The sequence below is a fragment of the Melanostigma gelatinosum genome (assembly GCF_949748355.1).
Source record: "Melanostigma gelatinosum genome assembly, chromosome: 6".
Taxonomy (NCBI): Eukaryota; Metazoa; Chordata; class Actinopteri; order Perciformes; family Zoarcidae; genus Melanostigma; species Melanostigma gelatinosum.
Window position 1 is genome coordinate 26,980,717 of NC_136639.1, and position 10,985 is coordinate 26,991,701.

The 10,985-nt window shown below is 44.5% G+C and overlaps 1 protein-coding gene across 2 annotated transcripts; it reads right to left on the reverse strand.

The window, feature by feature from the left end:
- Positions 1–234: 234 nt before the first annotated feature.
- fam151b (family with sequence similarity 151 member B) lies at positions 235–4,173 on the reverse strand. Of its 2 annotated transcripts, XM_079270984.1 has the most exons (6): positions 4,037–4,173; positions 3,780–3,905; positions 3,207–3,366; positions 2,914–3,128; positions 2,075–2,210; positions 235–1,055 (listed from the first exon to the last, which is right to left on the reverse strand). In XM_079270984.1, the coding sequence occupies exons 1-6, from the start codon at positions 4,122–4,124 to the stop codon at positions 902–904; spliced, it is 879 nt and encodes a 292-aa protein (XP_079127110.1). In that variant the 5' UTR covers positions 4,125–4,173; the 3' UTR covers positions 235–901. The 2 variants fall into 2 exon arrangements, with proteins under 2 accessions (XP_079127110.1, XP_079127111.1); XM_079270985.1 differs by having other exon boundaries at positions 3,780–4,173.
- Positions 4,174–10,985: the final 6,812 nt, after the last annotated feature.

The window sequence follows — 10,985 nt, forward strand, 5'->3', positions numbered from 1 at the left end:
CTGAAAAAGAAATATAAAATGCTTGTAAAATTACAGGTTTATATGATTAAAAATACAATATTTTCATGTCATTTTACAGATACCTGCTTTACTAATCGTTTACCTCCTAAATTGACATACTTTGTAAATAAAGGAATGATAAAAAGATACATTGTTATTTTACATAACTTTAGTATCAGCTACAAGAATAAGTCACAGCTGCCATTAAAAACAACTTTGCAGATTTCACCTTGGTGCTCATGAATAAAACTGAATAAAGTCGAACTAAAATGCTAAACAAAACATTCATTGTTATTCATTGATGACTTCAAGTTCAGTTAACTTCAACAGCAGCTTTCCCCTCAGTCAGGTGCTGCTTCTGGTTGTAGTCTTTCAAATCAAAATGGAACTAAATCTATGAAATAGAAAGCTGCCATAAGCATCTATCAACATATAGTCCACCAGCTTCCTCTCAATACTTTGGACAGTCAGACACAGCTCAGAGATGGAAGCGCAACATATCTAGAACATGTACTTTCTGCAGTCACAAAATCTTCCCCTCATACTGCATGTCCCTTCACTTCTTTGTTAGTGGGTAACAATCAGAATAACTTTCCACAGAATCATTCACAACTGAGTCTGTGGATCATCCTGATTTCAGAAGATCAACCCTTTGTGGTTTATTCATGACAAGACATGTTTATATACACGACACATTACAAACCAGTTTGCCTTTCTTTTCCATGAATGTGACTCCGCATCTGTTCCTGCTCACCAAAACAACTTCTAGAGGCCATAAGACTCTACAGTACTTCACAAGTTAAACTAAGACACCAGAGAACAGTCTTCATTTGTGCAGAGAAACAGAAATGCATACAGGAACCGACAGGCGTAGAACGTCTCCGTATGTGCTGGCAGACTGTCAGTTATTGTCTCGCAACGTCATACTGAGCTCTGTCCTTCCAGAGTCCTGCAGGTCGTAGTAGATCCTACGGATGTCAACTTCTTCTTTGTAGGGCAGTAAGTCCTGGAGCGTGAACTCATCATTCTGGCCCGTCCACACTGTTAGAGTGTACCTGTGCAGAACATAGGAAGATAAGCATTCAATGAACAGCTCAACGTTAACATACATGTCAGACAAATGATTATTGGTTCACGAGGTCGTCTACTGTTCACAGCTGCTGGTCTTTGTTCAGTAATGGCATCACTGCTCCTACAGTGATGCCATTACTGAACAAAGACCATCACGTGTAGATGAGGTGCCGTGTATTACACATTAATATACAATGCCTCTCACAAAAGCTCTTGAATACTGTGTAGTGAACCTGTAGCCTATCAAAGAAAGGCCACCTTTGACTTTGTTTGTGCAATAAATTAACATTAACATTAATAAACATTAACAGAGCACAACCACTTCCTCCGTCATAATCTATTTTCTAAACCATAGACTAAAGAAATCACAACATTTATCTTCATTTAATATTGCACGGTCAAAAACCGTTTGCTCAGTTTTGCACCTGAGGGCCGCATACAGGTTATCAAATGAAGACACCAGAGATATGACTGTTATCCATGAGTCGCTCAGTTACAACATAGCTTCCCACCACCTGGTGGCGGTAATGCGTCAGTCAGCTGTTTAACAAGCTCCAATAAGCAGAAGAAGACATGTTCAATGTTTATGCTTAGTTTCTCTGTTCTACTTGTTGTCTTCAATGTTTTTATATATATTTTTTGTTTATTTGTATAATCCATGCGTACGCATTCATGGCCAATAAAGCTGATTCTGATTTATGAAGCGTCCACACGGTGTAGTACGTCTGACATTGAAAGCTATCGTACCAGGTGAACCGTGGTGGTTATTGGCAGAGAGCTTAATGGTAAGAGACGAAACAATCATCCAGCCTCTTGATGAGCTCGGCTAGATTTATCAACCATTACTTAAAAAAAGGAAGAAAAGAAAAGACACCTGTCCTCTTTCTGCGTACTTTAACGTAACAACTCATACCAGAGTACTTGCCTGCCCGCTATGCAAAACACGGTTATACAGGTTCCCGGGTTAGCTGATGTGAATGACTGGCCTCACTGTGTTGTTTACCTGTCCGACTGTTGCAGCAGCCATGAGAGCTGAGCGAAGGACTGGGCCAGGAGAGCTGCACGCACTGGGAAGGTGACTGGATTCTTCAGGCCTCTACATATCTCCTCCATCACACGCACCATATTCCAGCTGTAACCTCAAGAAATCAAACCAAAGAAATCAATATGCAAGCATCCGTAGAACACCATCTACGAGTTCCACAATAAAAGCCAACTGAACTCGTTTGTTCAGTCCATGCTCAGTATATCTGGTCTGCAGTGCTTTTAATCCACGGTTCTGTTGATAGCAGACTGAATATCAAGTCTTTATACTATTCTGCTCTTGCTTCGTACAGGTGAGCTTTGCAGATCGTTAACTTTGATCCTTGAAATGAAGACCCAGGAATCTTTCCTTTGTTTGTAAAAGTGTGGAAACATAAAGATATGACCTTAAAAACAGACCATAAACATACATATGAAACAGAAATGTAGCATATAGCCATCACATCAAAAAAATGATGAGCCATGATCTTCAGGATCAAAAGTATAGCAAGAAGTATTGTCCCTCAGTAGATATCGTCATATGGCCCAAAAAAGTATTGTTTTCGGCTTTCAAATACTGATACTGGAATTGGCCTCAAAAATCCATTGTTTAGCATTTAGTACTGACAAGCACCTTGATTGTCGACTGTTGGCTTTGTGTGTCAGGATTTATAAATGGATAAATGAATGAATCTCTAGAACTGAATCTGAATAAAAGCTCTTTGATAATGAACACTCTGACTGAGCTTTCATTCTTCTATAATTCGTCAAAGCAAAGCCTTCACATAAACACAGCTAGTGGTACTGAAGTGTCTTCACCTGCGTTATCGGCCCCAGCAGTCCATCCCGTAGTCCAGCCAAGTGACAGCACGGTGTGAGAAGGAAGAGTTTTCACAGAGAAGAGGAAAGCCTGGGGGTCCAGAGGTCTGGCCTGCCCCCCAGGACCAGAGAGGATATCTGCATTGACCCACACTGGACGGTCTGGCTGATACATCTTCTTCAGCAAAGCGACAGATGGCGACACCGCCTCCAGGCTGTGTGGAGAGTACACCACAGGGTTGGCACAACACACAACTACATGCTGCATTTAACGGATAGAAGATGCGTCTCACCTCTTGAAATCTAGTTTTATTCCCTTGTTGTGATCCTTCACTCCTTCCAGCCACTCTTTCAGTGTGATGTCACTGTCTGTGTCAGGGGGGTGTGCCATGATCGGCTCTTTGGGGTCACGACCTCTGATTAATACGTCAGCTTCAATCATATGAGTGGGACCTAAGGGGACAGCCGGTGGTCAAGATAGTCAGCGATGAACCGAGGACAGCGGCTAACACAACATCTAAATAAATGACAGAACTGAATCGAAACGATATTCAACCCGATACACTCTTCATTCACTTGTTTTTATTTGAAATACATTGCTGTATTTTTCAATGTTCAAGACCACAACTTGAACTTTGAGGTTCACTTTGTTTTTCAAATGATAAAAACTATTGTCCTGGATTTGGCTCCATGCGATCAATGCTGCTTGCAGCTTTAATTACCATTACTACTACAAATACGCATTGCTATGGGTGGCACAACTTCGCTGGCATTATGTGCAAAGTATATTTCAATATTGGAACAAACAGTCAACAGAATGTGGACCCGCTGGCCGCTGTGGCGTCGTGGTGGACGCGCTGTCCCACCTGAGAGCGCCTCCGTCAGCCTGCTCCTGCTGTTGACAGCGTGCGACCATCTGACCTCGGCTGCGGGCCATTTCTTCACTTGACTCGGACCTACGAAATACTCCAGCGTCCGGTCAGACATCCTCTCTACAAAATAAAACATGTCGTAAATCGCTAAAAGACAGAGACGCGTAATGCTGCCGTGAGAGCGAGACGGCAGCATAGCGTTAGCTCATCGTTTGCTAGACGTTACTTGGAGGGTATTTTGTCTGTTTTACCATTTAAATTCCAAACGAAGAAAACTATAAAACAACTGAAGAAAACTAAGGCAGTACTGCGCCAGTTCGACAAAATAATCCTCTTCATAGCTCATGTCCACGATTAATATTGCTGCTGCTCCTTCTTCCTCTTCCTCTTCCTTCTTCTTCTTCTTTGGTGGTTTTGCAGCAGCCGGTATCCATACGTTGCATTTTGCTGCCACCTTCTGGAACTAGACCATGGCTGCAGTCGAACTATTTAGTAACTGTTTCTTTAACTTCCTGTATATTCTTTGAAGGCGACTTGTCCGACTTGACCTCAGTCTTCTTTGTCCCCGCCCCCTGCCGCCGCCGGCTCTCGTCCACTTTCATTTTGCTTCGAGGTGCAAGTTTTGTTTCCCCCGCGTGCGTCTTAGTCCCAACCACCAGAGATGCATTTTTTCAAAGCGAACATTAAATCAGAAGAACAGCTGATCTCATTTCACGGAAATTCTCTGTGTTTGGTTGCAGGACGGCAGTCTGCCATTTGCACGGAGCATCCAGGGAGAGCAGCAGGAGGCTCTGCAGTACGAAACAAAGCAGGTAGACAGAACAGAGGTCATGCGTGGCCAAGAATCTGTGCCTCATCATCACTTATAGGACCCCATGGAGGCTCCTACTACACCAGTACTGCTGACTGGGCAATCTCACGCAACACAAACTGAAGGTTTCCTCTGGCTTCAAGTGAAAGTGTAGCCAGTCAGTGTCTTAAAAGAAGAGGGTTTAGATTGTGGCAGAGCAACAGTTGCCTTTACCTTTATATGGTAAATATAGCCCCAATCAATATCCAGCCTACAAATAATGAATTCATTAAAAGGAGACTTCTCTCTCTGCACTCTCCCCAGGATTCTTTTGACACAGTGGGGAACTTCCATTTGGCTCTGGCAGCGGCCCTGGAGGACCAAGCTAACCCCGAGGCTCTGTATGTGGTGCACATGCTGGCCGAGATCCACGGCAACCACATGCTGTGCCGAGAATACAGAGACAGAGCCCCGAGTCTGAAGAGAGTTCTCTCTGGAGAGGAAGGCGCTGCTGTTGGAGAGGACATGAAGGATGCAGACACGGAGCCGGGGCAAAAGACGGACGAGGACTCTGGTGCTGATATGGAGCGTACGGAAAGTTTGCTGAAGACAAACTGCATTTTCTCTTCACCTGAAAATAAAAAATGTGAAGATAACTTGCAAGAACTGGTATAACTCACAGAGACACAGAGGATGGATGTACAGACATAAATATTGGAGATAATCACAATAATCTTGATTGCCCTCTTGTGGACGCCTTTGGGTCTGAGACAGAAACCATCGTCAGTATTTTCACCGAGTCCTTTGATACAGATCTCAGACTCCAGCAGGTCCACTGACACTTTACAAACTCACCACACTCAAACAGATGGGAAAGACTTTGACACTGACTACCACACGCCCACTCAGTGACCTGAGTTACAAAAGTGACATCACAAGACACAGATTCTGATGTTCAGGATGAACAAAACACCCCCTAAAGAAACGGATGTGCATGCAGATCCGATTAAAAAAAGATGTCTTGAGGACAAACAGTCTGATACTGACCCAACAGAGACAGTTGGCGTAGACACTGATGAAGCTGTAAGTGTGGACGACTACACAGAGAAATGAGATAAATGTGAACATAGCCTCTGAGTGGCACGTTATGTTCTTCACTGACATTTCCTGCGTCTAGTCACATGTTTCTTGACCGGCACATTGACTCCAACGTTCCAGCCACATGACACTTATTGTAGGAAAGATGACATCAATAAAAAGAGTCTGAGAGAATCACTGCACCTTGAACTATGCTCATCTCACACTAATATTTTCTCTGATAATGAGAGTAACAGTGAAAATACAATTCTTTTGTTTCTTTTTGAAGCCTTTGGGAGTTTGAACTGGAGGATCTTGATGAGGACGCCAAGCCTCTGCTGACGCTGGTAAGACAAGGACCCTGAGAAGAAACTATGAGTAGTTTTGAGTGAATTGTTACACTATTTTGTCCTCTAAATATGTCTAAACTGAACCTCATATATAATTCCTTGTTTCAGTTGTGGGCAGTAAATGTCAGCAATAAAATGAGGGATGTTGAGGTTGAAGCCAAATTGCTCTTCAACTCACCTCCTAATATTCAGTGAGTTGTATTTGACGCACGTTTCAATTCCTGTCCTGCAAGTTTATAGAAAAAGAAAGGTGAGGCTGTGAAGAAACAATAGTAAACATGCAAACTTATCAAACTTATCATACATTCCTCTTCAGCCTGTCCAAATAAATTGGGCAAAGAAAGCTTTAACCACATTAAACCTAGCTTTATTAAATGCCAGGTCTCTGTCAGGAAAAACATTTTTAATCAATAATTTTATTGTTAGGCACAAACTGGACATTTTGTTTTTAACTGAAACTTGGTTAAATCAAGATAACAGTGCAGCTGTTCTTATTGAATCAACACCTCCCAACTTCAGTTTCATGAGCGAAACAAGAGCGCATAAGAAAGGAGGTGGAGTTGCTGTTTTATTTAATGATTCTCTTCAATGCAAGCAGATGCCCTTTGGTCATTTTGGTTCTTTTGAATATGTGGCTCTTAATTCCACTCAAGCTTTATTCCTAAACATTTACAGCCGCCTAAATACTGTGCAACCTTCTTTGATGAGTTTACTGAACTGCTGTCTGTAATCTGTATTGATTTTGACTGTGCTGTTATTGTTGGTGATTTTAATATCCATGTTGATAATCCCCAGGACAGAGAGTCTATAGAACTATGTGGTGTCCTTGATAACTATGATCTGACTCAGCATGTGACAGGACCCACCCACAACAGGGGGTACACTCTGGACCTAATCATCACCAAAGGTGTAAACATTTCCAAGGTTGCTGTGACTGATGTTGCACTCTCTGATCATTTCTGTGTTTTCTTTGACAGTGCAATCTCCTTGCACACAAATGTCCAAACCAAGGTTGTGACAAAGCGTTACATCTCTGAAAACACCAGTGAACTATTTATTCAGAAGTTCTCCTCCACACCAGCCCTCTCTTGCCTCTCAGTCAATGAGCTTGTAGATGGCTTCAATTTTAAAGTAAAAAATATTATTGATGCCATTGCACCCACTAAAGTGAAGGTTGTCTCGGGTAAGCAAAGATCTCCTTGGAGAAATGCTACGCTGGTCAAAATAGAGAAACGAGAGTGTCGGAAAGCTGAGCGCAGGTGGCGAAAAACTAATCTCCAGGTTCACTGTGACATCTATAAAGAGAGACTTCACAATTATAATTTGGAACTTAGAAATGCAAGGCAGTCATTCTTCTCTGACATCATAACCAAAAACAAGAACAATACACGCGCCTTATTTGCTACTGTCGACAGGCTAACAAACCCTCCAGTGTCGGTAGCTGCTGAGCTCCAATCCACTTGGGCATGCAATCAATTTGCCTCCCTTTTTACTGACAAAATTCTGAAAATTAGACAAGCAGTCAGTGCCTCCACACCAACCACAGGATATGTGTTGTCCCGATCTCTGAATAACATCCATTCAAATATCATGACACAATTTCATTCAATCGACCGTAGAAGCCTAGAAGACATTATACAACATCTGAAGTCATCCTCCTGCTGCTTGGATATTCTACCAACACACTTTTTCAAAAATATTTCAAACTGCATGACCACTGATCTTTTACAAATTGTAAACACATCCCTTCTCTCAGGTGTCTTCCCACAAGCCATAAAAACTGCAGTTATTAAACCGCTCCTAAAGAAGGTTAGTTTAGACTCCGCAACGATGAAAAATTATAGGCCAATATCAAACCTCCCATTTTTGAGTAAAATAATTGAAAAAGCGGTTTTCCAACAGCTGACCAACTTCTTGACCGTAAATAACTGCTTTGATGTTTTCCAGTCAGGCTTTCGACAGCACCACATCACTGAAACTGCTCTTGCTAAGGTTTACAATGACATCCACTTAAACATAGACAATGGCAGAAGTTCAGTCTTAGTCTTACTAGATCTCAGTGCTGCATTCGACACGGTCGACCATGCCATACTCCTAGAAAGACAAAAAATCTGGGTGGGACTCTCTGGCACAGCACTTAACTGGTTTGAATCCTACTTGAAGGGCCGAGAATACTTTGTGTCTGTATGGCTCATTACACATCGGAGCTGACTAAAATGACATGTGGTGTTCCCCAAGGTTCAATACTGGGGCCTCTTCTGTTCAACATCTACATGCTTCCACTAGCTCAGATTATGGAAAACAACAAAGTGTGTTATCATAATTATGCAGACGACACACAAATCTACATAACTATGTCACCAGGGGACTATAATCCCATACAAGGGCTGGGTAACTGCATTGAACAAATCAACAACTGGATGTGCCAGAATTTTCTTCAATTAAACAAAGATCAAACAGAAGTAATTGTTTTCGGTAACAAGGACGAACAATTGAAAATCACCGCTCAGCTTCAGTCACTGATGTTAAAACCCACAAACCAAGCCAGAAATCTAGGTGTAGTTATGGATTCAGATCTCAACCTGAACAGCCACATCAAGACAATTACAAAATCAGCCTACTATCACCTGAAGAATATATCAAGGATTAGAGGATTTATGTCTCAACAGGATTTGGAAAAACTTGTCCACGCATTTATCTTCAGCAGACTGGACTACTGTAACGGTGTGTTTACAGGTCTCTGTAAAAAGTCCGTCAGAAAGCTGCAGCTGATTCAGAACGCTGCAGCTCGAGTCCTCACTAAGACCAGGAGGGTGGATCACATCACTCCAGTTCTGAGGTCTTTGCACTGGCTTCCTGTCCAACAAAGAATTGACTTTAAAATCCTGCTGTTGGTTTACAAAGCACTGAATGGTTTAGGGCCAAAATACATCTCTGATCTGCTGCTACCTTATGAACCATCCCGACCCCTCAGGTCGTCTGGGACCGGTCTACTTTCTGTTCTCAGAGTCAGAACTAAACATGGAGAAGCAGCGTTCAGTTTTTCTGCTCCACATATCTGGAACAAAGTCCCAGAAAGCTGCAGGTCTGCTGAGACCCTCAGCTCATTTAAATCAAGATTGAAGACTTTTCTGTTTGCTGCTGCCTTTAATTGAACCACATTCAATTCATATATTAATCAATTTCCTGCATTTCTGCATTTTACTACTGCATTTTATTTCTTGTAAAGTATTTCTTGTCTAAGTAAAGAGTGTCCGAAGGATCACTCTCCTCTGACTGCCCCCTGCCTGTTCTCTCAACATTCAGCAGAGCGCTCCCGCTCAGACTGATTTGGAATTCCGCAGCAACTAGTGGAACAAGGGTTCCACCAGAATCGCGGCCATGTTAAACTCTCCCGGCTGTAGGACCTGTATAGCTCCTCTTCAGCCTGAGGACGGCCCTGACCTCTTGCCTTAGCCTCGAGCTTCTGAGGCAGGGCCTCTCGGAGAACCCAGGCAGGACCTGCGGCATCACGCCTTGAGCAGTAAGGTCTGCTAGGCTGGCCGAAGTGGAACACCTGATGCGTGAGGTCTACCTCCCCCTGTCAGGGCAGCTGAATCCAGCCCAACCTACCCTGGTCATTTGTATGGCGCTTGCACGCCTGGCATACACAGCAGCTGGAACATCCACCTGTGAGTGCCTTCTTCAGGCGCCTTCCCGCCCTCACCACCTTTTCTGTTCCTCCCTCTGAGGAATATCTGAGGGAGTTGCATGCATACTGGAGACACCAGGGTTCTCTCCCGCCTTACATCAGACCATGCAGGAGGTCGCAAATCTGGCCTTGCACGTATGCCAGCCAGTTAGACGACTATTGCGTCCATCATAGTTTCCCCTGAGGAGACTCTGAGGCCCGATGCCAGGTGCCCTCGACCCAATGTCGGGTCAAAGATGACGTGCTATGCCAGGGCTTATGACACAGCAGCGCTGTGCACCATATCGACAACTCCCTCTCCCACCTCATGCTTTGCCTCGCAGATTCTCTGCAGCAGGCTACTTCGACGCTTCTGCTCAGTGATGCTTCATTGCAGGCGTTTGTGCTCATGTCGAGGGAACTTGGACGTGTGATGTCCATCCTGGTTCAGACTCGCCGCCAGGTTTGGCTGGCGCAGTCACCCCTATCTGAGACATGTAGGAGGACCCTCCGTACTGTCCCAGTGGAACCTGGTGAGCTGTTCGAGTCAGCTGCTATACGGGCGCTTCAGCGAACTGTTAGAGCTAGCCAGACCAGGCAGCAGTTCTCTGGTCTTTGCAGGGACATGCCTGCACCCCCAGACCTAGGGGTCCCACTTTGGCTCCACAAGGCCATTTTCTCAGCCTCCAGCTTACCCTAGTAGCCGCCACAGGCCTCGGCATCCTGCTGAGAGGCCGGACCGCTACCTATACAACCCTACCTACGTCCCCCCCCCCCCAGGAGATGTCTCCGGGCCGGCTGTCGGGTTTCTTTCTCCCAGCAGCAGATTTCCAAGGGAGAGTGGTTCACGTCTATCGACGCCTATTCCCATGTTCCCATGGTGCATCACCACAGGCAGTTTCTACATTTCGCCTTTTAAGGCCGCCACTTTCAGTCCTGGGTGCTTTCATTCGGACTCTCCCATCTCCCCATGGGTGTTCACAAGGTGTGTTACTGCTGTTCTTTCCCCCTGCAATCACAGGGCGTGAACATACTGCCATACTTAGACGACTGGCTGACCTAGGTGCCATCCCGGCTTCAGGTGCCACAGGACACTGCTCGCCTTCTCTCACGTGGCCCGGTGGGCCTCAAGGTGAACATGGAGAGGAGCTACCTGAGCCCTTCTCAGAGCATAACCTTCATTGGTGTGGCCCAATGAGGGCCTGTCTGTCGCCCCAGCATGTGGACAACAACCCCCACAACCTCTCCCCCTTCCGAGGGGGCAGACGGTTGCCCTACATCCTTTTCTCCGACTATTGGGTGAACTGACAGCT

Bases quoted from the DNA above. Each gene is read 5' to 3' on its own strand.
- fam151b (XM_079270984.1), bottom strand. From the start codon at position 4,124: ATGAAGAGGATTATTTTGTCGAACTGGCGCAGTACTGCCTTAGTTTTC. The intron at 3,367-3,779 runs GTGGGACAGCGC...CTGTCCCCTTAG, and splicing joins GCTGACGGAGGCGCTCTCAG to GTCCCACTCATATGATTGAA. The intron at 2,211-2,913 runs GTGAAGACACTT...TGATTTCTTGAG, and splicing joins TGCTGGGGCCGATAACGCAG to GTTACAGCTGGAATATGGTG.